The sequence below is a fragment of the Solanum stenotomum genome, chromosome 2 (assembly GCF_019186545.1).
Source record: "Solanum stenotomum isolate F172 chromosome 2, ASM1918654v1, whole genome shotgun sequence".
Taxonomy (NCBI): domain Eukaryota; kingdom Viridiplantae; phylum Streptophyta; class Magnoliopsida; order Solanales; family Solanaceae; genus Solanum; species Solanum stenotomum.
The window spans coordinates 3,909,918-3,937,072 of record NC_064283.1 but is presented as its reverse complement, the minus strand read 5'-3'; the positions used below and the strand labels follow the sequence as shown (position 1 = coordinate 3,937,072).

General features: G+C 32.3%; 3 protein-coding genes across 4 annotated transcripts; 2 read left to right on the top strand and 1 right to left on the bottom strand.

Moving 5' to 3' along the window:
* Positions 1–4,891: 4,891 nt before the first annotated feature.
* Positions 4,892–6,448, top strand: LOC125854718 (uncharacterized). The gene is made up of 5 exons (XM_049534300.1): positions 4,892–5,086; positions 5,217–5,222; positions 5,318–5,330; positions 5,502–5,629; positions 5,747–6,448. Exons 1-5 carry the CDS (start codon positions 4,892–4,894, stop codon positions 6,446–6,448), a joined length of 1,044 nt encoding a protein of 347 aa, XP_049390257.1.
* A 10,734-nt stretch (positions 6,449–17,182) lies between these two features.
* Positions 17,183–20,054, top strand: LOC125856995 (triacylglycerol lipase OBL1-like). Its single transcript, XM_049536655.1, has 5 exons — positions 17,183–17,546; positions 18,225–18,418; positions 18,537–18,570; positions 18,930–19,540; positions 19,663–20,054. The coding sequence occupies exons 1-5, from the start codon at positions 17,237–17,239 to the stop codon at positions 19,951–19,953; spliced, it is 1,440 nt and encodes a 479-aa protein (XP_049392612.1). The 5' UTR covers positions 17,183–17,236; the 3' UTR covers positions 19,954–20,054.
* A 524-nt stretch (positions 20,055–20,578) lies between these two features.
* On the bottom strand, positions 20,579–25,617 carry LOC125855372 (uncharacterized). Of its 2 annotated transcripts, none has more exons than XM_049535093.1 (8): positions 25,121–25,617; positions 24,606–24,714; positions 24,402–24,494; positions 23,596–24,282; positions 22,853–23,213; positions 22,344–22,425; positions 21,040–21,272; positions 20,579–20,937 (listed from the first exon to the last, which is right to left on the bottom strand). In XM_049535093.1, exons 1-7 carry the CDS (start codon positions 25,316–25,318, stop codon positions 21,066–21,068), a joined length of 1,737 nt encoding a protein of 578 aa, XP_049391050.1. In that variant the 5' UTR covers positions 25,319–25,617; the 3' UTR covers positions 20,579–20,937; positions 21,040–21,065. The 2 variants fall into 2 exon arrangements, with proteins under 2 accessions (XP_049391050.1, XP_049391049.1); XM_049535092.1 differs by having other exon boundaries at positions 24,606–24,717; positions 25,121–25,529.
* Positions 25,618–27,155: the final 1,538 nt, after the last annotated feature.

The window sequence follows — 27,155 nt, the reverse complement described above, 5'->3', positions numbered from 1 at the left end:
ATTCACAATTTTCCAGTTTTCTCTTCTTTCAAATTTCAATGTATATAGTATGGCAAACTCAAAGCTATAAAATTTACAATATGATAAAAGTCAACTTGATATTTTTCAAACACGCGTGCCTATGCCAAAAAATTGAAAGATAATATATCCTGAATATTTCATTGATAAAGAAAAATTAACTAAATAGTGACTTCTGTGAATAATTTTTTTTTTTTTAAAATACTTCTGTGATAATGAATGCTAATACATAGTAGCATGTTTTGAGTATCATTTACTATAGAAATTGCAAGATTCAATATCAACTCTGTTATAGTCTAACTCAAATAAAACTTTAAGTTAAAAACTATCCGTCGATTTTTAATTGTCATGTTGCGTTTTTCGAAAGTTAATTTGACTAATTTTCAAAGTTAAATTAGATTGCATTAATTTGATATAGTAACGTAGAACTCAAATGAAGAGATAAAAATTGTTCACGCCTTATTACGAGGCCCAAGGACCTCCTTTTTCTCAAACGCTACTCGTATTATCACAATCTTCTGAGTATATATAGCTTTTCATCGACCTCCTTGCGGTTAAGGTAATGCTTCGAACATGGTCAATTCCATGATGCAACGGCCGATGGTTACAAGATTTGAGAATGATTCCTCAAAAAGTTCTTACAAATGATTGACAAAACTTCTCCATCATATTATAATAGACCTAAATAAATAATAAAAAATAACCTTCTTCAAACAACTAATTAAACATTTAGATCAACTGATAATCACACAATTTAACATATTACTAACAACTTAATTATTTTATCATCGCCACTTTAACTCGTGATGATCTATATAGTATATAGTTAAATATATTTAATCGTATGAATTAAAATACGAATTTGACAAATGGACGTACCATGAGCTGACATGTGTAGGTTAAAGCATAGTCACATATAACTCAACAAGTACAATTCTGGCCCGAATATACAAAGTCTCTCCATCCTAATTAAAATATGAAAATTTCATTCCTTGATTCAATGTATGGTGATATTTTCATTATCTAATAGTATTAGGTAAGACAATTAGACTTTTAGCAATTTAAATGAGATGATGGTACGGTTTAATAATATTCAATACTATGGAATATACATAATCTGCTGATAACACACGAAGGGAGAAATATATATTTATATCTAACATGTACTTAACGGATAATATATAATAATCAAAATTTAGACAAATATTAAACATTAAACTCATCATTATTATTTTATAGGATGGTGGGTATAGACTATATAGTTAAAATCAAAATTTAGACAAATATTAAACATTAAAGTCATCATTATTATTTTATAGGATGGTGGGTATAGACTATATAGTATAGTATTTAACTATGAGTTAATTAATTAGAATGATGAGATTGAATAAGTGAAATAAAAGGAAGGGACAAAAGGATGAAAATGCATGAGAAAACCACGTGAAAACACTGACAATATGCGGTGCTCTTTTTTTTACCATTATTATTACTATTATTATTTATTTACATTATTAATTAGGAACTAATGATGACGTCTTTTTTTTATCCATCTTTGCCACGTGAAAAGAATCTATTTGGTCAATTCATCTTCCTACGTGGCATTCCACCTCATATCTGTCCTACGTGGCTTTCCACCTCATACCCTTCCCTTGTTTTCCCTCATCTAAATTACGATGTCATACCATTGAAATTTCGAGAGTCAATCAATATAATCTTTAACTTATTTGGTCAGGTTTCTAGAAAGACAAACTACTTATTTTGGACGGAAATAAATTTTCAAAAAATATATTGAGGTGTTTCACCAAAAGTCTAAAATTTAAGTATGGTGATTATTTAAATTTATTCATTATATATCCCTTATTCAAAAAAAAAAAAAAGTCACAAGGCATTTGATATAGAAAACAAAACTCAAAGAGTCAATTCTTACAAAGTTTAATAAGTATGATAATAAATTAAAGTGGTCGCTATTTTTAGTTCTAGTATCATCACATCATACACCGACACTCATTAAAGAGAAGGAATAGGTGGGGTGGGGGTGAACATAAATCTATCAAAATAATAGTTTATATAGAGAGAGAGAATTGATGTAAAATTCTTTGACCGATTTGGAGTACTATAAATATTTATTTATAGTTGATTAACAAATATAATTATTTTGATCGATCGATCAGCAAATTAAATACTAACTATGTAACTTACCCAAAAAAGGAACTATCGTATATGTTTTATTGCAGTTGAGGTATCCAAAGACATATTTGATGTATTAAAGCTTCGTGATTTTGATGAAATTTTATAAATCACAATACTAGAATTTCATCGTGGAGCTCGAAATTACATTCTTTAATTATACGAGCTAAAAAGTGACTATTTATGAATTAATATTTAAATCGGGCAAATAAAAAGAATTCCATAAAATATTATAAAATCTGTCAATCAAATTAAATGATCAATCTACCTAAATAAAATATAAAAATCTTCCAAATGCGCCATTAAGATCAATGATTAGATTGTCTTTTATTTGTTTGCGTTGTATGATTATTTATTTAGAGAAAAAAATATTGAAGGTGGTGGAAAGAGAAAACCTTCCTCATATCCATCGTTTACATCTAAAATTATTTTATAGAATCCAACAAGTGTTTATTTGACGGATTTCGATAAAAATTCTTACAATCAGATAATTTGTTCGAGACTGAAACGTAATTATTATGGTTGTTAATATTGAATTGAAGGAGAAATAGGTGTTAGGTTGCCTCCATGGGAGGATCCAAAGAAGGTAATGTTTGTGTCTAAGGCATCATGCTTCACTAAAAGCCATTTATTCCTCTCATCCATATCCCCACCCAACCTTATCAAATCTAGGAACATTGCACTCTATTATACTATATGATAATACTATTTTATATGCTAAAAATTAAAGTTACAAGTACATAGTGTATATGCATATTGTATGTGGTATAATATAATAATAATATATAGAGAAATAAAAAGATGAAATACCTAACGTAGTCAAAGCACAAGATGAAAATCCCATGTGAGACTTTTCAGTAATGTCCCAACATTATACTTAATTAATATAGAAGAAGCTTCTTTTGACAATACAAAAGGATGCCTTCCAATCCTGGTACACTGTATTCTAATATCTATTCCTTTATTTGTCTTTTGAAAAAGAAAAAAATTAAAATCGACGGGTTGTTTTCGAAAGATTCTTCGCATTGTTTGTAAGTAGTAGAAAATATACTGCAATCACAAAACAAATAGAAGTAATGATTTTATTCATCAAAATTGTAAGTATAAATAGATTTCTTCATGATCTGAGGATCATTAACAACATATTTCTCGAATATATGACGTCGACTTCCATTAAATTTATTTGAACTCCCTAAAAGAATGTCATAAATCTTTTTGAAGTATTTAGTTGTCTAGAAGAGTTCGATCACATCTTAATCTCGTTATGAATATTTTAAGAGTTTATGAAATATTTGAAGCGTCACATATTTAACCTATATTAAATTTTCAAAGCGATTTGTATAAAAAAAATTACAGAGGTAAAGAAGATATAATAAATAAAAAGAGCATTATATACATTCAGGAAAAAAAGAAGAAGTCATACTGGGATATTAAATATTATTTTTAATTTTTTTTGAAGTAGATATAAATCCTCAATGTCTTATGGGAAATTGAATATTTTTAAGACAATAGCATGGAAGATAAATCCAGGAACATGCCATTTTTGAGGGAGGGAAATGCATTTGTTATTTCCTTTAAACACTACCAAACAAAAAAATAGAACAACAAAAAATAATATATTTTTTAGAGAATTGTCACCTATTTATTAAAAAAATCAAAAATCAAAAATCAAATGTCACCTCATGTAGTGAGAAGTCTTGAATATTAGGAAATTTCCTATCCACTATTTTCTTCCCAAGTTACATAAATATAAACTCTCTTGCTTATTTTTGTTTTCTTGAACTTTTGTTGAAAACATAATCGAGTAAATGAATGTATGCATTCTCTAACATTTTTTTTTTTGAAAAATTATCCAACTATACATCTTTTCTTACCCTATTTTCTATTATTCCCTATTAATTTTAAAAAGTACAAAAATCCCTTCTCAAATTCTCTTCATACATAACTTTCAATCTTCCAACTCCACTATTTTCTCCCTTTTTTTTATGCCTATAATAACTCCACTATATCATCAGTTACTTTCATCACTCCTTTATTTTGAACTTAAATATTTTCTCTCTCCAGTTAATGATTTAAAGTTAATCTTCTTCATTTATTTTTTTCTTTCCAGTTCTTTTTTTTTTTTACAGGAAAATCATGTGAATATTGGGTTAATTTTTCATACACAAAGACAAGCGTTTTACTATTAGATAGATGATTAAATGTAGACTCAATAAATTGTTGGATATGTAGCAAAAGTTAATGGGAAATGGAGGGAAGATGAAAAAAGAGGAACTTGAAGAGTTGGGAACTTGAAAAAGTTCTCTTATGCTTTAGTGAAAAGGCATTTCTCCCTCATCGGTGGTAGAAAGAAAAAATAGAAGAGTGTAAATATAGAAACACTCCTATAAATTGTTAAAAGGATTGGAACGAGGGACCCCCCCCCTCGCGCCGTCGTCGTCGTCACTCGCTCGGCTCGGCTCTGGCTTTGGAAAATGATCGATCGAGAGATTACTTTTTGGACAAAGTTTATTTTAATTATTTAGTTAATAACCAAAACATTTCGATTATTCAGTTAATTGACCGACACGACTCGGATCCGCATGCGACCCATTTTATTTAAATTTTTTCGCCGTTGGAAGTGACTGTTCTGAAAGGTTGCAACTTTCAGGAACAACTATGACCGTTTGAAAGGTTGCAAACTTTCATGAATGGTCGTATGGATTCTAAAAGGGTTGCAACCTTTCGGAACCAGTTCCTCTTGCCTATAAATACATTAATTCTTCAGATTTTTTCCTTACGAATTTTTCTGATTTCTTCTTCTTCTGCACAAGGTTTCTTCATGTACTTTACTACTGTTGAGTGGTTCACTGACACCAGAGTTTTGGGTATCAATACACTGGTGATTGAAATTATTCTATCTTGAGAGGACATATTCCAAATCAAACCTCGGATATTAAAGGGGAATAATTTCCTTAAGGGGACACTATGCATTCAGTGGGCTTGATCTTTTCCATTCTGTCTTTTTCTAGATTCTGGTATGTTTTACAGATTTTAGTTGTTCTGAATTATTTTCTGTTCTTCTGTTTTTACTGGTTCATTAAAACTTTGGTTACTTCGTATTTCTGCAAAGTTTATTGAAATCGGTAATTTTGTTTTAAACACAGATTAGCAACAATCTTAAGGAAATTATTTTATTTTATTTTAATTTGTGTTTCTGGTGGAGACAAAAACCTTCGTGGTTTTATACTCCTATTAAGTTTGCAATTTAAGTTATTGCTTACTGAGTTATTTGTATCAATTTCTGTTTTTTACAGATTCTGATTCTGAAATGGCAAATGATAATGTGACGGTGACTGTTGCTGTACCAACCCGAACTGATGTACCACCAGCAAAGAAACTGGAAAAATTCTCTGGTGTGAATTTCAAAGGATGGCAGCAACGGGTATTTTTCTGGCTTACCACTTTTGGTCTGTAGAAATTTACCAATGACGTAACTCCAGTGCCTGCTATTGAAATGCCAGACCGAGAAAATTTCATGATTATTGAAGCATGAAAACAGGCAGACTTCCTATGTAAGGACTACATTTTGAGTGCTTTAGAAGATGACTTACATAATAACTATAGTGCAATGACAACTTTGAAAGAATTGTGGGATGCACTTGAGAAGAAATATAAGACAAAAGATGCATGCTTGAAAAATTTTGTGGTCGCAAAGTTTTTAGACTATAAAATGTCAGATAATAAAACTGTTGGATCACAAATGCAGGAACTTCAACTTATTTTCCATGATCTGAATGCTAAAGATATGGTAGTAAATAAAGCTTTTCAAGTGGCTGAAATAATCAAGAAGCTGCCTCCTTCGTGGAACGATTTCAAGAATTATCTAAAGTACAAACGTAAGGAAATGAAGCTTGAAAATCTTGTGATTCGGCTCAGGATTGAGGAAGATAACAAGACCGCCGAAAAGAAGTTTCGTAAGAGTTCGATAATAATTGGAGTTAATATTGTTCAAGAAGCTCCTACTAAAGGCAAGAAGAGAAAGAAGTCCAACGGACAAAAGTCAGAACAGGCCAAAAAGAAATTCAAGGGCAATTGTTACAACTGTGGTAAGGCTGGTTACAAGTCTTCTGACTATCGTGCTCCAAGAAAGGACAAAGACAAAGACAAAGGCAAAGCAAACATCGTGGAAGAGATGGAAGATGCAGATGACCTATGTGCAATGATCTCGAAGTGCAACTTAGTTGGAAATCCCAAGGAGTAGTTTCTCGACTCAGGTGCCACTTGACATATTTTCTCTGTGAAAGAAGCCTTTGTAACATACACTCTTGCTGAGTTCGACGAAGATTTGTTCATAGGGACACAACAACAAAGATTGTAGGAACTGGAAAAGTTATGTTGAAGATGACATCCGTTAGGGTGTTGACTCTGGACAACGTTCTGCACGCTTTTACTATTAGGGAGAATTTACTTTCTGCTGCACTGCCCGTTAAGAACGGGTTTAAGTGTGTCCTAGTTAGTAACAAAACTGTAATGAGTAAAAATGAGATGTTCTTAGTAAAGGACTACCTCACTGAGGGCCTCTTCAAACTGAATGAAATGGTTATTGACAGTATTAATAAGAATTCTGCTTTTGTTTACTTATTGGAGTCAAATGATTTATGGCATGCCCATTTGGGACATGTAAATTAGGCATAATACATATATTGAACCCTAAACTTGGCTTTTAATTTCAACTTTGACCTCCAACTTTCATAGTGCACAAACAGGCACTTTAACTATCCAACCTTTTAATAAATAAGCACGCGTGTCCTACCTGGCAAAATGTGTGATGTGCACGTATTTTATGCGAGTTAGGAGTAATTTTTTAGGCCCACAACAGTAAAAAAAAATGTTGAAATGACAAATCTACCCTTAATCAATCCCTTTTATATAATATCTTTATATTTCCAAATTAAAATCTCATTTCTCTTTCCTCCTCTTTCAAATCAAAATTTTTTTCCTCTCTTTTAAAACGATTTGTGCTCATATTTAGTGCAAATGGCTTTTAATTTTTTTTGTCATTGTGGAAAAAAAGCTACAACCCTTGTATATTAATTAAAAGTAATTTTAATTTTTTTTTAGTTCTAAAATGGACGTGTAAAGTATTTAATTAGTTGGCAGTCACTGAGTGGCTCACTAATACACATGGGAGCGTTTGCATTTCACGCTCTTTGCCTCAAAAAATTGCATGTTTATTTATTAAAAGGTTGGATAGTTAAAGTGCATGTTTGTGCACTATGAAAGTTGGAGGTCAAAGTTAAAATTTGAAGCCAAGTTTAGGGTCCAATATATGCATTATGCCTGTAAATTACAAAGCCTTGTGAAAATTGATTGCTTTACAAGTAATGCCTGATTTCAAATGCGATAAATCGAAATGCGAAATTTGTGTAGAAAAGTAAGTTTGTTAAACATCCTTATAAGTCTATTGAAAGAAATTCAAAAGATTTAGACTTAATTCACAGAGATATATGCAATATGAAGTCGACACCATCACGTGTGGGAAAAAGTATTTTATAATTTTTATTGATGATTGCACTCAATTTTATTATGTATATTTGCTTAATAGTAAGGATGAAACAATTGATGCATTTAAGCAATACAAAAATGAAGTTGAGAATCAATTGAATCTAAAGATAAAAATGATTCTGTATGATAGAGGTGGAGAGTACGAATCTCCTTTTGCAGATATATGTTTGAACTATGGTATTATTCATCAAGCTATTGCACCTTATACACCATGATCAAATGGTTTGGCGAAATGAAAGAATAAAATATTACAGGAAATGACGAATGCCTTGATAATCAGTTTTGGTTCACCGCGAAACCTGTTGGGGAAGCCATCCTTACGGCTAACAAAATACTCAATAGGGTACCCCGAAGGAAAACGCAATCGATTCCATATGAGTTATGGAAAGAAAGGAAGCCCAACTTGAAATATTCCAAAGTGTGGGGTGTCTAGCTAAGGTAGAGGTTCCTTTACCCAAGAAGGTTAAAATTGGACCCAAAACAGTGAACTGTGTATTTATTGAAATTTGTTGTGAACAGTAAAGTCTGTCGATTTTTGGTTCACAAATATGATAATCCTGAAATTCATGTGAATACGGTAATTGAGTCAGATAACACTGAGTTCTTTGAACACATTTATTCGTATAAAACTGAATGTAAGTCGACAAGTGAAAGACCTAAATGACCATGGTAAAAATTAACGGAAAATACACTACCTAATGAGGATCCTAAGCATAGTAATCGCCAATAGAAATCCACTTCTTTCGGATCAAATTTTGTGGCATTCTTCCTTGAAAATGAGCCTCCAACATTTAAAACATCTATGCCTTCATCTGAGTCAATCTATTGGAAAGAAACAATCAATAGTGAAATTGAATTAATTTTAATTAATCATACTTGGGAATTGGCTGATCTTTCTCCAATAAATAAACCTTTAGGATCAAATGGGGATCTTTAAAAGGAAAATGAAAGCCGATGAGACTATTTGCAAATATAAGGCTAGACTTGTAGTCAAAGAATACAGACAAAAGGAAGGTCTGGACTACTTTGATACATACTCTCCAGTAACAAGGATAACATCAATTAGAATGTTAATAACACTAGCGGCAGTGCATGATCTTAAAATCTACCAAATGAATGTAAAGACAGCCTTCTTAAATGGAGAGTTGGAGAAAGAAATTTACATATAACAACCTGAAGGTTTTGTGGTTCCTAGTAAAGAAGAGAAAGTGTGCAGACTTGTGAAGTCGTTTTATGGGCTCAAGCAAGCACCCAAACAATGGCATGTTAAATTTGACCAAATAATATTGGCAAATGGATTCAAGATTAACGAATGTGATAAGTGTGTTTACATTAAAATGTTCTGAATCACGAAGTTATTGTTTGTCTGTATATTGATGACATGTTAATAATGAGTAAAGACATTGGCGATATAAATGCTACTAAGTGCATAATGTCCAGCAAGTTTGATATGAAGGACTTAGGAGTTGTTGATTTGATCTTAGGGATTAGGATTCTCAACACTCCTCAGAGACTAACATTATCTCAATCTCATTATATTGAAAGAGTATTGGATAAGTTCAAGTACTTGAATTTCAATGTTGTCAAAACTCCAATTGATTTAAGCTTTACATTTCAAAAGAATGTAGCTAAAAGTGACTCTCAATTGAAATATGACAGAGTATTGAGAAGTTTGATGTATATTATGAATTGTACGTGACCAGATATAACATGTGTTATTAGCAAACTGAGTCGGTTCACCAGTAATTCGAATCAAACTCACTGGATGGCAATGAAACGTGTGTTGGGGTATCTGAAATATACACAACACTATGTTTTGCATTATAATAAATATCCTGCCGTGATTGAATGATATAGTGATGCAAATTGGATCACCGGGTCAAATGAAGTAAAATCCACAAGTGGTTATAAATTTACACTTGGTGGAGGAGCACTCTCTTGGAAATCGTCCAAACAGACATGTATCACTCACTCCACAATGGAATATGAATTTATTGCTTTAGATAAGGCTGGTGAAGAAGCTGAATGGCTTCGAAATTTCCTAAAGGATATTTCATTCTGGCCCAAACTTGTGGACCTATTTGCATACACTGTGATAGTCAAGCAACAATGGGTAGGGCATGGAGCGTCATGTACAGCGGAAAGTCTCGTCATATACCACGAAGACATAACACCGTAAGACAACTGCTCTTTAGTGAAATTATCACAATTGATTATGTGAAGTCAAGTAATAATGTGTCTGATCCACCAACAAAAGGCCTAGTGAGAGAGGCAGTTGAAATATCATCTAAGGGAATGGGTTTATGACTTAGGACAAGTCAACATGGCGGTAACTCTATCTAGCAGACTGGAGATCCCAAGAGCTAGATTCAAGGAGAAAAATAAAGTTGTGTCTGACGATTCGACATTGTCAATCAACTCAATCCATTCTCATAATGAAGACAATGTTCAGGAACAAGGTTAAGACTTTAAGGCTTGTTAATGAGTTAATAAAGCTTAAAGTTTTTAATGATTTGCTAAGTTTGACAGATTTGACCAAATAGTGTATATACGAGATGACACGATTAGAAATCACTTATGTGAGTGTGAAGTGTAAGCCGCTTCAAAGAGAATTTTATGTCAAAAGTCTATTCTCTATACACTCATGAAACCAGGAGGTGTTCATGGTTGAAACGAACACAACCGTAAGAACCATAAACGGTAAAGGGTTAATTGTGTGACATATGGTTGTCTAGGTATACACCAAAGTTCGACACATCTACCGATTGATAGAGTATATCCGACATATGTTCACTACGAAAAGTCCAAGGGGAAACCTACTTATCCAGATGTAATTGATCCTTGCTTGTAAAGTACACACTCGTCCGTGCATTCCTTATGTTATAATCATTATCCACTCATGTGGGAGATTGTTGGGTATGTAGCAAGAGTTAATGGGAAATGGATGGAAGATGAAACGAGAGGAATTTGGAAAGTTGAGAACTTGAAAAAGTCCTCTTATGCTTTAGTGAAAAGACATTTATACCTCATCAGTGGTGGAAAGAAAAATAGAAGAGTTTAAATATAGAAACACTCCTATTAATTATTGAAAGTGTTGGAAAGAGGGACCCCTTCGGGCCGTTGTCGTCCCTCGATCGGCTCGGCTTCGGCTTTGGCTTTGGCTTTGGCTTTGGAAAATGATCAAAAGATTACTTTTTGGACAAAGTTTGTTTTAATTATTTATTTAATTAATTAAATTAAACTCTTTCCCATTTTATTTAAATTTCCCGCCGTTGGAAGTGACTGTTCTGACAGGTTGCAACTTTCAGGAACAACTATGACCGTTTGAAAGGTTGCAAACTTTCATGAATGGTCGTGCGGATTCTAAAAGAGTTGCAACCTTTCGGAACTAGTTCCTCTTGCCTATAAATACATTGATTCTTCAGATTTTTTCCCTACGAATTTTTCTGATTTCTTCTTCTTCTTCTTTTGCACAAAGTTTCTTCGTGTACTTTACTGTTGTTGAGTGGTTCACTGACACCAGAGTTTTGGGTATCAATACACTGGTGGTTGAGATCATTCTATCTTGGGAGGACATATTCCAAATCAAACCTCGGATACTAGAGGGGAATAATTTCCTCAAGGGGACACTGTGCATTCAATGGGCTTGATCTTTTCCGTTATGTCTTTTTCCAGATTCTGGTATGTTTTACAAATTTTAGTTGTTTTGAATTAATTTCTGTTCTTCTGTTTTTACTGGTTCATTAAAACTTTGGTTACTTCGTGTTTCTGCAAAGTTTATTGGAATCAGGTAATTCTGTTTTAAACACAGATTGGCAACATAAATCACCCATACATGAACATGACAAAACAAACATGGAGAAAATTAGGACAAAAACGAATCATAAAAAGTCACTTATATATATGGGTATGTATCATATGTTTGTTATGTATGTGCAGTACTATTTTATAACTAAATCATTGTTTATAATATTCATAATTTTTTTTGTATATGATACATAACTACGTCAAATTATACAAGCATGATACATAAATACTAATTTATACTAAATGTATCGATCTCAAACCAAACAACTTATGGGCAACAATTACATGTTTAATTATCCTGTAACAATATAATACTTATCAATTTAAACGAGATACATAAATAGTAATGTATCATGCACTAATTTTTTAGATATGATATGTAATATTAAATGTGTCAAATACATAGCAACTACCACACGGTAATGTATCGATCTCAAATCTAGCATTTTATGGGCAACAATTACTTATTTAATATATCTAGTATTATACAATACTTATCAATTTAAAAGAGAGATATAAATAGTAATGTATCATGCACTAATTTTTTTAGATATGATATGTAAATTCGAATTTATACTAAAGGTATCAATTACATAGCAATTACCACACGGTAATGTATCGATTTTAAATCTAACATCTTATGGGCAACAGTTATTTATTTAATGTATCTAGTATAAATACAATATTTATCAATTTAAGCAAGATACATAAATAGTAAAATAATAAGTAGCAAAGATATTTATGATGTATCTTCTCAAAAATTTTGACAATTTTGAATCAAAATTGAAAGGATATATATATATATATATATATATATATATATATATATATATATATATATCTTTAATCCTCCTAGGAGCTCCCACCTCTTTTTGTTCCCTTGGTGACTCAAACTCGCAATCTTTGGGTTGGAAGTGAGGGTGCTTACCATCTGAGCAACTCCCTCTCATGTTCCTCCATTTTATATCATGTAGGTTTTCATACTTTTTTTCGTAATTCAAAATAACTGTATCGTTTAAAGTTCAAAAGAGTGGTTGTAAAAAAATCTTTCATTTTTTCCTCTCATTTACTTTTATAGGTGATAATTTCAAGAGAGTTTTTGTGTGTGTTTATAACGGAAGAATTTTATTTATATTTAAGAATCATTGATACAAAAAGGAGCTGATCTAAGTGAAACAGTTCCATTCGCACCTCTATCGAGAACATTAGTAACAAAAGATGGATATGCTTCAAAAATATAAGGTTTGTTAGTGCATAGATTTTGATCATGAGATTTTCTTCCATATTCTGCTAGGATATCAACAAGTTTAATTTATTAGCTTCCTCGGGATAAAGTTCAGTGTTGTTCCTTCCATCCATTGGAGCAATGACCTGCGAACCAGTTTCCATATTCAAGAGACTTAATTGCTCGTATTTATGATTCTGCTTTGAATTATTTATATTTTCAAGAATAACTAAAATAGCAAAAATGAAAAGTAGTGTTCAATTTATGTCTTAAACTTTTTTTTTTAATAAGTATATATTAACTCATAAATTCACTTATAAAATACTGAGAATATTGTTAATAATTTAAATTTTTAGATGAAATGTACCGAGGATTCGATCTTTCCACTATGGATTCATGAAACTAAAAAAATAATCAATGGGGTAAGTGGGTCGGTCGGGTTAGAACTAAATGGGCCTAATTTGTTTAAAACATTGAAAAGGACAACTGATGCATCCAAACAAAGTCCTAAATTCTATGTTTGTCCCTTGTGCTAAGTGCAACGTATTCGCTCCGCTTCCATCGCTATTAAAATCTTCTAAAGTCCTACAAATTTAATAATTTAAAATTATAGAATTTTTTTGTCTACATTATGTATTTTTGATATAATATGAAAAATAAAATAAGTAATTCATTTTTCTCAAAATTGTCATTGGATCCATTTTAGGGGGGATGTAAATGGAATCACTCAATTATGTAATATGGTTAGATAGGTTGAGGTTGATCAGGTCAAGATACACTACACGATATATTATAACTCAATTCGTTCAACTTTTATAAAAAATTAAATTTGTTTGTTTGTTTTCTTACTATTTATTTAATTACCAAACAAAACGAATACAAATTCTTCTTTATTATAATTTAGAGCTATATATAACATATCAAATAAATAAATTATTTAAACATTTTGACAATAGTTTTCATGCGTTAGGCAAAATACTTGGCCCAAATTAGCCCTACTTTTAGATGAGCTGAATTTGGAAGGATCATATTTGACTGAGTTAATAAATGGGCAAGTTAATCGGGCTGGACAAGTCATATTTTTGTGGGAAAATTTTGCCACCACTATACCAAATCAATAAAAAATTATTAACTTTTTAATCGATCCTTTTATTTAAGGACAAATTACTTAATTACACTCTTTTACTTACCTTAATATTCATTTATCCCTATTATTTCAAAAATTTCAAAAATCCCTTATTTACCTATGTATCCCACATGTATCCCGTGCACAATGTTATGTATCCCGCTATGTGAAATGTATCAAACACTATGTATCCCGTGCACAACGCTATATATCCCGCTATGTGGAATGTATCAAACCTAATGCATCCCATGCACAACGCTATGTATCCCACTATGTGGAATGTATCAAACTTAATATATCCCGTGCACAACGCTATGTATCCCGCAAACATCATTTTTAAGGAATTTTTGGTAAATAGAAAACTAGAAGGGATAGGATGTTATTTAGTACTTATAATATGTGGTTCCTATAATTTATACTTTATTTAATTTGTTTAAATATGTTGTGTTTAACAATTAACATAATCCATTTTCACAAAGAAAAATGAGAAAAATAAGTGAATCTGTGGTATAGAATCCCGGAAGAAATTAAGCCCAATATATGATACAAGATGGGCTTATTTAGTTGTGGAGTCCACTAAACCCATATCAAAATGTTCAATTTCGAAAATGGGCTTCATTTGAGGTCACTAAATGGAACATATATATTTAAATTTTTTCGATTCTCCTAGTTCATATAATAACATAAAAGGAAAAATTACTTAAATACACAACACTTCTTTATCTATTCTCAATATTTCCCTACTCTTTTACTAAAATACAAAAATCCCTTATTTTCCCCCAATTCAACTTAATCGGATACTTTATTAGTTTAAGTATCTGCCCGTTATTAATTAAAGTATCCGCGCTGCTATATTATGCATCCGCCCGTTAATTAAGTATCCGTGTTGCTAACAACTTAATAATTTAAGTATCCGCCTCTTATTAATTAAAGTATATGTGCTGCTATATTATGCATCCGCCCGTTAATTAAGTATCTGTGCTGCTAACAACTTAATCATTTAAGTATCCGCCCGTTATTAATCAAAGTATCCGCGCTGCTATATTAAGTATTCACACTGCTATATTATGTATCCGAAAAACACTAAAAAAAAGGATTTTTGGTAATTAATAAAAGAGTAGGTAAAGGAAGTAATTTCTTTCTTATACTATGTCATTTGCCTAATTTTTACTAAATAAAAATCTCTGAAAAATACTGACTGTGAACAACGGAATTGACCAAAAATAAATATAAAGTTGTGGTTATATAATTAGGTGAGATTAAATAAATAAATACAATAGTAAGGAAGTAGGAGAATTTATAGTATAGGTTAGTATTAAGTAGTAACTGCTTTCATAATGCTCACCTATTCCAATCGTTATATAGTCGTTGTTTGTGTTATCTCTTGTCTGAACAATTTAAACTTTTTTCAAATAGAATGTTTTGTGCTTTTATTATACGGTACGAATGATCAGGCTAATCCATGAGTCGATTCTCGAATATAATTTTTTTCAAAAAACACTTTTTAAAATAAATAAATTAATCTAAAAAATGAACCAAACAACAAGCATAAAGTAAGCACTATCTCAATATCATTTTTTTGGTAAAGTAGTTAAAAGACGTGGAGAGCACTATCTCAATATCTCAATTTTTTTCTATAATCTTTATATCATTTCTTTTAAATCGATGATTAATCGAAATAATTTTTCAATCAGATAAAAATAGATTATCAATTAACCTCTATATCTTTTCTAATTCAGAAAACTTACCGCTTCATATAAAGTCTCAATTAAAACGTGTCATAATTTAATGTTACAAAATTTTCAAAAGTATTCTCAAACGGTGGCTCAACCAAAAATAAATAATTAGTATTAATCTCTGAACTTAGTGGAAATAATTAATTTCGTATTCAAACTATTGACCGCCTTAAAAATATTCTATACTTAACTAACGAAACTTAGATATACTCTCAATCTGCCACATGACATAGTAAGTAGTCTCAAACTCTTGTAGGAACATGATACTCTTAATAAAAAGTCGAAAGAAGTGTTGAAAACACTCTAAACTTGGCTAGAATTTAGAGGTGTATATCACTCATGTTACAAGATCGGGGTATATTAAATGCAATTAATAAAGTTAAAGAGTGTTTTTAAAACTATCAATAATTTAAAAATAAGACTAATAATTCACACCAAATTTAAAAGTGATTTCAATACTTTTCTCTAACATATAACCTACATAGTCTTTTATCATTTAATCATTATTATTAATTAACATACATTGTCACCTTTATTTAAATTATTAAATTACTATAAATTTATATTATAATATAAACACCATGTGCGAATAAATATTTAATACTTTTTGCGATCCAACAAACAAACAAGATTGTCAATCTGAAACAGCTCGAGTTGTACTATGTGAGATGATCTACACGATTTTCTTAATAATATACATCTTTTTAGCCATTTTTTAATTATTATTTTTATGTTTGGTTAATTGGTGAATGAGTCGTGCCGTGTGAGAATTAGATGGTTTCTTAAAATATAATTATCCTGAAAAAAATAACTTATTTTGGTGTTTGGTTAATGAGTGAATGGAATTTTTCTTAAGAAATGATAAATTAACGGATAAGAATAATATTGACAAATTGAAGAACAGTTGATTTCCCTCTATAATTGTTTGATTTTCTTTAAAAAAAAATGAATTTTCTAAGTAACACGAGATACACCTTTCCAGACAAAAATATTTGACAGGCACATATTATGGGTACTAAACTACTAATTATTGAATTAAAGTAATAATTATTAATAATTGAACTTTTTTCTTTGAGCAACTTTCACATATAGCAAACATAAAAATTATTATTGTTTGTTCTTTTTATCAATTCTTTAATTTTAATTTTTCACACGTCATCTTTAAAATCACAAGATTAAAAGGAATTTAGATAGATTTCACATATCTTTAATTTAAGAATACAAGATTCAAAAGTCTTTTTTTATTTTGATAAACTCCGTGTCAAGTTAAAATAGGTCAAACAAATTGAAACGGAGAGATAATAAAATACAGGTTATGATGGGATGGTTCATGATCCCCCACCCTTATCTAGAGATTTCAAGTTCGAACACTTGTGAATGGAAAAAAAAAATATCCTACTAGGAGCGCACCCTTAGAAATTGGATCCTGCAATGCATGAATCTTAATTTAATCGGACCCTTATACAAATATCGGACACGAAAATCAACAATAAAATATGTCATATGCTTAGTGTGAGCTTACTATATATTAAGAATTAAATAAAGTTTTTTGACATTGTGAAACAATTGACATTAATTAAGTACTACTCCATGGGTTGCAACAAAGAATTCTGTAAAGATTATTTGGAATTGAAGGCAGAAGAAGCTAGTTGTTATGATTTATTTAGGATATTTTATTCATGTGAATTAGAAAAAAAGAAATTTTTGGATGCTCCTGAAGGAACAGACAAGATACGAGGTATTCAACGACGATGGATCGTTTTTGTTTCTGTCTCTATGCAGAGATTCTTACTTTCTGTGAGAAAGCCAATGAACATTATAGGTTCTAAAGTTGAGCTCTTATTGAATTATCCTTCATGTAATGGTGGTCTTCTCAAGCTTTTCTTCAACATAATCCTAGGTAAATTTTTTATCTAGTTTTCATTATGTTTTGCTTCTTTTTGTATTTCATTTGCTTGAGTAAGTAGAAAGTCTTTCGGAAACAGTATCTATACGTTGAAGAGATAATAGTAACATCTATGTATACTCTATCCTACTTAGATCCTACTTTGTGGGATTTTATTGAGTATGTTATTGTTGTTGTTTGAGGATTCATCTAAAATTCACTACTAAAAGAAGGTGAATTTTCTATGGATGTTCTTGTTGGTTAATTTTACAATTATTAATCTACAATGAAATTTTTATTTGATTTTGAGATCAGCAATATGAGCAAGCTCATGTAATACTAACAATTAGGGGTTCATATAGCTGACTCGATCAATTTTCACACTGTAAGAGTAATACTAATAATTTCTTTGTCAAAAAAAGAGTAATACTAATAATTAGGGTTCATATAGTTGACTCGATTGATCAATTTATTTGGGATTGAGGCTTAGGGTTCATATAGTTGACTCAATCAATTTATTTGGGATTGAGGCCCAATTGTTGTTTTTCTATTTTCTTGAAAAAAAAAATTGTGATAGGGCTTGAACTAAATCTTGAATAAGAAAATAAATTAATAAAGTGAGAAAATGAAGAACATGTTTATTGACTTGTATTTAAGGAAATCTTTTAGTTATATAATTATGATTCGTTGCAGGAGAGGTAATAAGACCGGATATGAAATCGGAGAATTTTATGTCGATGATCGGACAACTTGATTGGAGGGTTGACTTAGACAAGACTAAAAATGTGGGTGACAACTACAATGGTCCTTCACTAGCTATTATGGCTGCTAAATTATCCTATGAAAATGAAGCCTTCACCAAGAAAGTTATCACACATAATTGGCAGGTAATATATTATTTATAATTGCTAGTCGATATACATATATTATATACTAAACTTTTGGAATATTAATTCATAATTTCGAAAGATAAATGAGTTTATAAATTTTATTTTTGTTTTGCAGATGGACTTCATAAAATTTTACAGCTTTTGGAATGGTAAGTTCAGAGCCTTCTTTCTTTAATATTTAACCAGATTTCTAAGATCTTTTTATTATTTTTAATTATGAGTATCAACGTTTTTCATTGAGGAAACTTCCTAAAAAGATATTTTGAAGATTTACAAGGACCCCATGTCTTGCTTTCTAAAGTACTTTATATTATTATAATTTTAAAGACAAAAATAATCAATAAGTGATAGGATTGTTATTTTTTCTCTTTACATGATCTCGTTACATCCTCACCTCATTAGCTAGATTTTGGAGATGACTTAAACCAAAGGTTCATTTCTTATCGTTATATCAAAATCAGGTTCATCACGATTCATGATTTATACTCGATATTGTGTCGATATGCAGCTTACCAGGAAGTATACACCACACAAGCCATTATGTTCCAAGACAAAGTTGAAGATTCCAACCTAGTTGTGGTGGCATTTAGAGGGACCATCCCATACAATGCAGACCACTGGATCACAGATGTGGACCTTTCATGGTATGAGCTTGAAGGTGTAGGTAAGCTACATGCTGGATTTATGAAAGCATTGGGCTTACAAAAGAACAAAGGATGGCCCAAAGAAATAGATGAAAGCCCAGACCAAAAACTGTTTGCATATTATCAACTTAGAAAAGAACTGAAAATGATACTGAGCAAAAATGAGAAGGCAAAGTTTATATTGACAGGACATAGTTTAGGAGGAGCATTAGCAGTTTTATTTGCAGCTATATTGACTATGCATGAAGAGGAATGGCTGTTGGATAGATTAGAAGGAGTTTACACATTTGGACAACCTAGAGTTGGGGATCCACAATTTGGGAACTTCATGAAGGATAAGTTCAATAAGTATGATGTTAAGTATTATAGACATGTTTATTCCAATGACATGGTTCCTAGGTTGCCATATGATGATACAACCTTTTTCAAGCATTTTGGATCATGTCTCTACTATAACAGCTTCTATAATGGCAAGGTAAAGTTTCTCATAAATTTGGATTACACCTTTATTACGGAGTCAGTTTGCACTCACCTTGATTATTCCACCTGGTACTTGCAACCCCTCAGTAGCAAAGATTAATTATTTACCTTATGCAGGTGGTGGAGGAAGAACCAAACAAGAACTACTTCTCTGTGCTGTGGTTTTTTCCCATGTTGCTGATTGCAGTGTATGAGTTTATTAGGGGGTTTATCCTCCCTTGGACAAAAGGCAGTCATTACAGAGAAGACTGGTTCCAGACAATGTTTAGGATGGTAGGGTTGGTGATTCCAGGGTTATCAGCTCATACTACTATGGATTATGTTAATCTAACTCGATTGGGATCAATACTTCACCTTCCGAAATCAGCTCATCAAGATCAAGATCAAGATCGTCATAAAGACGATTGATTTTCAAGATTTGGAGTCATTTTGAAGTGAGAAGAATAAAATTATCCCAAGCTATTGTAAAATAAACTCTACAGTTTTGAATATTTTATTATTATTTTGTATTGTATTGGCTTGAGATGAGTTTGTATTGTGTAATATGATCAATGAGGATTCATATAACCAACCCCATTGTTACGTTGTTTGGAACTGAATGGTAGTTGTAGTATCAGGCCAAACTGACATATATCTTAACTTGTGGATCAAATCTGTAGATGATGTTCCTTTAGGGGCTCCAGATTTTAATCCAATTGTCGTGCCATAAGTTATTATCTAGCATGATCCCACTGCCTGCTTAAAAACTTGTAAGCAGTTCAACTTTTGATTCACATTGCAAATGTGAACCTTTTCTTTTGAGTCGAGGGTCTTTCAGAAATAACCTCTCTACTGCACATACACTCCCCAAACCCCACTTATACGATTACATGGGATATGTTGTTGCAAATGCTTAGGCCATAGTGCCACGTATATACTTTTTTTTACTTTTATGATGTTCTTTGGTGATTGGGGGGTAAGGATAAGGAAATTACATTTCCAACCCATAAGCTAGCATTTGTCATTTGGGCGTTGGATGCATAAAGCAATAACAAATTCAAAAGAACTCCTGGATTATTGATAAATTCATTACATACATACAAATCAAAGGAGATGTTTTTAGAATCTTACAGAGCAAAGAGAATTTGGTTGAAGATGTAGGTGCTTGAAGAAGAAAGAAAAATAATCCTTGTAATGGGAGCATCAAGATGGAACTTGAGTTGCACTTCACACTATTCAACATCCATTCTGTTCATGCCTCTGACTTAATTAAATTATTCAGTCGGCAGATATCATCGTTCATGGGGGAATTCGATTACCCTACAGCTCGGATTTCCAGAAAGCATGTCTTGAAAAATACCATCTTCAAATCACTGCCACTTATTACCAGAATTACATGATCTGACCCACTCACTACCAAAATGCAGAAAAGTTCATCAGGAAAGAAAGGATTTAATCATTCAATACCAGATTTAAAACTTGTGCAAGGATACCTATGTTAAGGTAGGAGAATACCTGATATATAGAGGGTGGTTGTAACATCAAAATGCATGGCATGTAAAGCAGCCACTCAGAGACCCTATTTGGCGTGTCTGACGAAAAGATAAGGCCTTGCTGGAGGATCTTGTTACTTCATGTGATTGGTTGGCTAACATTGAACTTCTCATTTCATGGGCCTTTTTCTGTGCCGATCTAAGTTTGTTCATAATCTTATCCATGGATGACGATCTCTTTTTCTCCAGTTTCATCTGCATTATATTTATACAGATAGCATGTCTTCAATTTGCAAACAGAAAAAGCTTTCATTCTATTACTGTATATGCAAGTTCTATCCATTCTTCTGTTCTCTATATAATTGTGAAATGTGAATGATAAATCTTCCTTCCTTATTACATGGAGTGAGAAAACTACCAACAGATTGTAGCATCCACTAATGAGAGAACACAGCTTGATGATTATGCCATAAAAATTTCAAGTATAAGGGAATTATCCATTAAAACCTTTTTTCCTTCAAAGACAATTTAAGCTTATCATGTAGACATGGGAGAGAAGAAATCACCCGCAGTTAGTACATTTTTTGGAAAGATTCAGGACCTGATCTAAACAAATCATCCATGGATGCTAGCACAAGAAAATGCCTAGATACATGTGATATTTCTATACAATTAGGCCAAATAGCATATCATATACCAAATTAACGACATATCGTCTCTCATCCCCTTCAGAATCTTGTAAGATTCCCGTGTCACTAAGGTCAACCATTATATATGAGAAAATGAAAGATAAGTAAGAATGCATATAATCTTCAACCCCCACCTCCCAAAAAATTTCAATGCCTAACATAATTATATCAGTTTTAGAATCCACCGCTCATCTTTCATGTTGTATTTTATCTGGAATAACGTAAAAGTTCAGTGAGCAAAGAATATCAAAAGGTCAGCCTATTTAACACTTGAAGACCCTACATTCTAAATTCTAATCCCCTGTCAACAACAAAAACCTTCCTTTGTTATACACACCTAGTTCACTAGGCCAGCATCTCGACAGAGGGTGTTTGACTTTAAGATAAACCAAATCTTACAAGCACTGGTGGAAGTTACTAGATGGTTACCACTTCAACGTAAGCAGCCTTTTCCAATTCAGAAAACTACTTTGACAAGTTTTTGTTAATTGAAGTCATAATTAACAGGTTTTTGGATTCAGGTGCAATACACTCAATTGAAGCCATATAATTGATGAGTCAAATAAGCTTATGAGCAACATAAAAAAGCTTTAGAAACGAATGAATGCATGGTGGAAGTATGTGATTAAAGACCAACCTCCAGTTTCCTCATTGCTGCCTCTGCTTTTGCCTTTTGCAGGTTCTCCCATGCAGTGATTCTAGCTTCTTCCCTCTTAATCCTAATATTTCCGAAGAGAGCAGAGACAATTGATAGCATGAATTGAGAAACAAATGTATTTTGATACTTGGAGAAAGAGAGGTTAAAGAGCATGAATGTTGTCTATCCTTTCCCGAACTGTACAGTGTATTGAGATTTTTAATGATCATAATCAACTTGAGATCAGATAAACAATTAAGGTAATGTACATGTAAACCAATATTTTAGGAGAACAATGCAAATGAACAGAACAACACAAGATAAGGATCTAACAGTCAGCTGGATGTTTTCCCTTCCCTTGTGTTTGCATCTTCTACAAAAGATTTATCAGTTTTTCCTTTTCTATTTGAAATACTTCCAATCACCTTACACTACCATCAAACTACACTAATTGACAATGCTTCAAAATAATTTACTTACAAGCTGACAAATAAAACAGCATCACTTACTTTGAAATACTCGTTGATGTATCTGAAACATCCCAACCTGAAGAGCGGATTTCCATAGCTTTCCTTTTCCAGTCATCAAGTTCCATGCTCCTACCAGGAATTCGAGCTTTCTGTTTCTTTGACCATCTGGTCACTGTAACCCGCTCATCAACTGGAACATCTCTCATTTCTGCTTTAGAAGAAGGAACACTCTGCAATTCTACAAGTGGTAGAATAGATGGAGTTGAAGGAGAGAAGGATGACTGTCTTATAGGAGATGAGGAAGGGCTTGCCTCGGGGCTCATTTGAGTGGCCATATCCCTCCTCGAGATAACTCGTGACACAACATTGGCTTCATCTTGAATATCATCCCCACTCTCATCTACAGATCAGATTTACAAGAAAGTTAAACGAAATTGGAAGGCACGGTCATCATTTCTTCATATATTACACGAACGACAGTTATGAGGATTCGAAGGGTGGCACGCATGACTTTAAAGATGTGTATATCGTTTTCAATGAAGGGGTTGCGACCTCAGTAGTGGATATATAGACCTCAATCTTCCAAAGAAACAATCAAGTATTGCGACCAATTAACCAGTGGGCTCTATTTGTAATCTTCTTGCATATTTCCTCTTTCTTCAAGGAATTACTGTCTAAAACTGTGCTACATTTAACTATTATGATGCTGCAATGCAAATCGATGTGCAACTTCTTAGTTAGATTAAGCAAGCAACCAATCAACTGGGAAGATAAATCCGTACCTTGGGACATTGGCAAGGTTGATAAACAGACCAGTTCAGAGCATCCATGTACACTAACTGACCTTGCCATGCATGGTTCTGCGAGCGCATGGAAGTTTCCACTGCCTAGGTTGCCTCCACATCTAATTGACAAACCATCAGTTGTCATCACTCCGGTTGAAAAGGGGGAATTGGCTAAGAGATTACCACCATTTCCTCCCTTATAAACAGGTGGTGCAGGAGAATACATTGAATAGTAAGCTTGACCAGGAGGACCAAGAGGCCCACTTTTGGATTTAGGCCGCCTTTGTGGCTGCTGTAATGAAGTTTTAACAGAACTATCTCCTGAGACCGGGCTAAAAATCCACCTCTCTGCATCCTCCCATTTGGAAGGTAATATCCTTCCATTATTATAAGGCAGCAATGCAGTATTGACCTGCCTCCTATTAGCAGCTGAATGCAGTGGCACACGCTCTGAACTCCAGCCTTTTTGAACCCCAACACTGGAATGGCGATAATTTGGCGTTCTTGGACTCGGAAATGTTCCAACTCGGCTAGTCGTAATAGGGGTTTTCTTCATGACTCCAAAACGCGGAGAAGAAGAGTGGCAGGTGTTAATCACAGCATTGTTTAGATCTAATGAAGCAGGTCTTCGCCTATCTGGTTTCTTCAGTAAAGATCCCGACCCAAATCTCCGGTCTTGACATTCTATTCCAATGAATTTTGCAAACCAAAAAACCCACAAAAGGAAAAAACAAAAAAAATTGATTACCCTCAATGTGAGGTGAATTGCTTTGTGCTTTGAAAAGCTTGAGTCTGCAGTGTACCTTTAAGAGCTTGAGAAAAGGAGTTCCTTGCGGAATCTAAAGACAGATTTTCATCCTCTGTCTCAATCTCGCTGTTCTTCTCTGCCTTTTGAACTGGAAGACAGTGAATGTGTGGCTATCACATGAAATGCTGAAGAATCTAATTTAATGAGGCTTTTGTAGGAAGCCAGCTGAAAGAGTTGAAAAAAAGAGTCAAGAGAGTACCTTTTGCTTTTTCCTTTCTGCTAAGGTGACTATTTCTGTGTACCATGGTTTTGTTTGGATCTGTAACTGTACCACCCGAAGCTTCACGGCATTCATGCCCTGCCAAATGCTGCTTCAATAAAAAAAAATCAGAGTCTTCGAAGTGGACAAACTCCAAAAAGTAGAGTTAGTAACCCACTACATCACCAATTTTCCACACAAAAAAGAACTATAGCCAATGCTTGTTAATTTTTTCTAATTTCCAGTACAGAGAATTGTTGTTCTTTCTTCTTAAAAGCATATTTTCTCTCAACTTCATAGGTTATTTTGATTATCCAAAATTGTGAGATGATGCATGATGAGATCTGAATAACTTTCTCTAACGCGTGTACTAAGCTTACGGAAGCTTAAATTTGTCTTCACTTAAATATTGCACCGAACAGGAATAGCAGAAAATACACGTAAGAGCTGAGAATCCAACCAAACAGAGACTGTGAAAAGTAAAAAAAGGAAGTAAAACGGAGCTGAAGTAATACTTGAGAAACATCAGAAACAGAGGAATCCTGATCATGAGCATCGGAAGCGAATGAGCACCGGTCAACGCTGCCGGAAGCAGAGGAGAAAATACTGAAATTGGAATCGCCGGTGTAAATAACAGAGTCCGGACTAACATCACGCACACTTCTACTAAATCCTAACCCCGATCTCGAATCCTGAAACCCTAACTCCGGCATTGTTCGATTGTTTTCACAACTTCAACTTCTCCGTCATCACACCGGAATCTCAATCTCCGTCGCCGTCGCCGTCGCCGTCGCACCAAAAATGTAGTAGTAAACCGACACAATAGAGAAGGTAGTATACTGACTTCACAAAGTTACATAAAAACGGTAACCCATATATATTATAGAAAGTGTATGTACTATAAAGATGGTTTACTGTTACTGCTATAAATTATAAATGGCGTGTTGGTTATCAGTTTAGCAAAGATGATGCATGTATGTAAAACAAAATTCCTTTCGGACCCCACAAATATTTAAATCGCTACTTTTTGGATGCACATTAATTAAATCGTTTCTATATAATAAAACTCACAAATTAATTATAAATCGCATTAAATTAAATATCACTTGTTACATCAACTTAGATATGAATTATATGTATGTAAGTTTGTAGCAATGGAATCTCAGTAGAAAGGACAAAAGAATTTATTTATTTATTTTGGTTAATTGAAGGGAATATAGTGAGTTAATGATTATGTTAGGTTATCATTCGCACGATTAAGACTGGGATTCGCGTCTTTCTATGACGGCCTTTTAGTCTTTTCGTCTATTTGACTGAAAAAATTCAATCTAATAAAGTCATTTAACAAAGTCTTAAGTTAAATCCAATCAACTACAGTAAAGCAGTGTCTATATTATTTGAACATAAGGTGGTGTTTGACAATTGATTTAACGCGGTGAGTTATATAAATATTAAATTTTATATATATTTAAATATTTACTTAACAATTTCAAGTAACTCTTATAAATTTATTAATTTAGTGTAAATATCAAATACGGAACATATTTTTAAGTGGGAAACTAGATAACTGGTACCTGTAAAATTATGTACACTTACTATACTGATTAACATGAATTAAGGAGAAATCAAAGCCAACAACATCAATTATTAAAGAAACAGCTGCGACACATCCCAAGAACAAATATGAAAACGAACAGTAGTTACTATAATGTCGTGGTCAAAAGTATGAAAGAAAAAAACAAAAAAAGCATAGTGTCATGAGTACGTAGGCATGGAGAACATCGATGCTGTTGTTTTTTCATTATATTAAAAAAAATGTTACATTTAATATATTAAGAGGGAGGAAATTATGTTTCTTATTAATTATTTATTTTTAAAATTATTTTTTTAAGACTTAATATATATATATATATATATATATATAAAATATTCATATTGATTTAAAAATGTCCAAAGTTCAATGTAAACAAATAAATATAACCAAAGAATTATGCATGAGTTCCATAAAGCAAAGAATTGAAAATTTAACAACCTAATTTATGGTCCATTACGTTTTGAAGTAGAGCTAGAAGTTTCTTCAATTAAATTAGTTGTTATGTTTTTCTTTTAAAAAATCAAATTATGTAAATTTTGATTAATATTTTTAAAAATATATAAAAAATTATAAAATTGACATGAGAAAATTTATAACTTTGTATTTATATATATATATCGAAAACAAAACATAACATTTTAACAGACGGAGTAATGAATGCGTATGCTTAATTCATCCAAAATTTAGTACTAATTTTTTTTTTAAAAATTCAATCATTTCAGTTAAACGCTCCTACTCATAGTGGAATAGCCTGGGAGATATTTAAGGATTTAGTTGATCAAGTGATAAGTAGAAAGGTTCAACTGATAAACAGAGTTAAGTATAGAGTCTCTCGGATCATTCCGCCTTATATGATTCATGTTTCATTACTGGTGCACCTGTGATTCCCAGCATTATTTGGTTTTGGTGAGTGAAATTTTAGAGGCATGGAGGAATGGCCCCCCTCTTGTCTAGTG

Bases quoted from the DNA above. Each gene is read 5' to 3' on its own strand.
- LOC125854718 (XM_049534300.1), top strand. From the start codon at position 4,892: ATGAATGGTCGTATGGATTCTAAAAGGGTTGCAACCTTTCGGAACCAG. The intron at 5,630-5,746 runs GTATTTTTCTGG...GCATGAAAACAG, and splicing joins TCAAAGGATGGCAGCAACGG to GCAGACTTCCTATGTAAGGA.
- LOC125856995 (XM_049536655.1), top strand. From the start codon at position 17,237: ATGGGTTGCAACAAAGAATTCTGTAAAGATTATTTGGAATTGAAGGCA. The intron at 18,419-18,536 runs GTAATATATTAT...TTTGTTTTGCAG, and splicing joins TTATCACACATAATTGGCAG to ATGGACTTCATAAAATTTTA. The intron at 19,541-19,662 runs GTAAAGTTTCTC...TACCTTATGCAG, and splicing joins ACAGCTTCTATAATGGCAAG to GTGGTGGAGGAAGAACCAAA.
- LOC125855372 (XM_049535092.1), bottom strand. From the start codon at position 25,318: ATGCCGGAGTTAGGGTTTCAGGATTCGAGATCGGGGTTAGGATTTAGT. The intron at 24,495-24,605 runs GTACTCTCTTGA...ACTGTCTTCCAG, and splicing joins CAGAAAGGAAAAAGCAAAAG to TTCAAAAGGCAGAGAAGAAC. The intron at 21,273-22,343 runs GTTGGTCTTTAA...AATATAATGCAG, and splicing joins CAGCAATGAGGAAACTGGAG to ATGAAACTGGAGAAAAAGAG.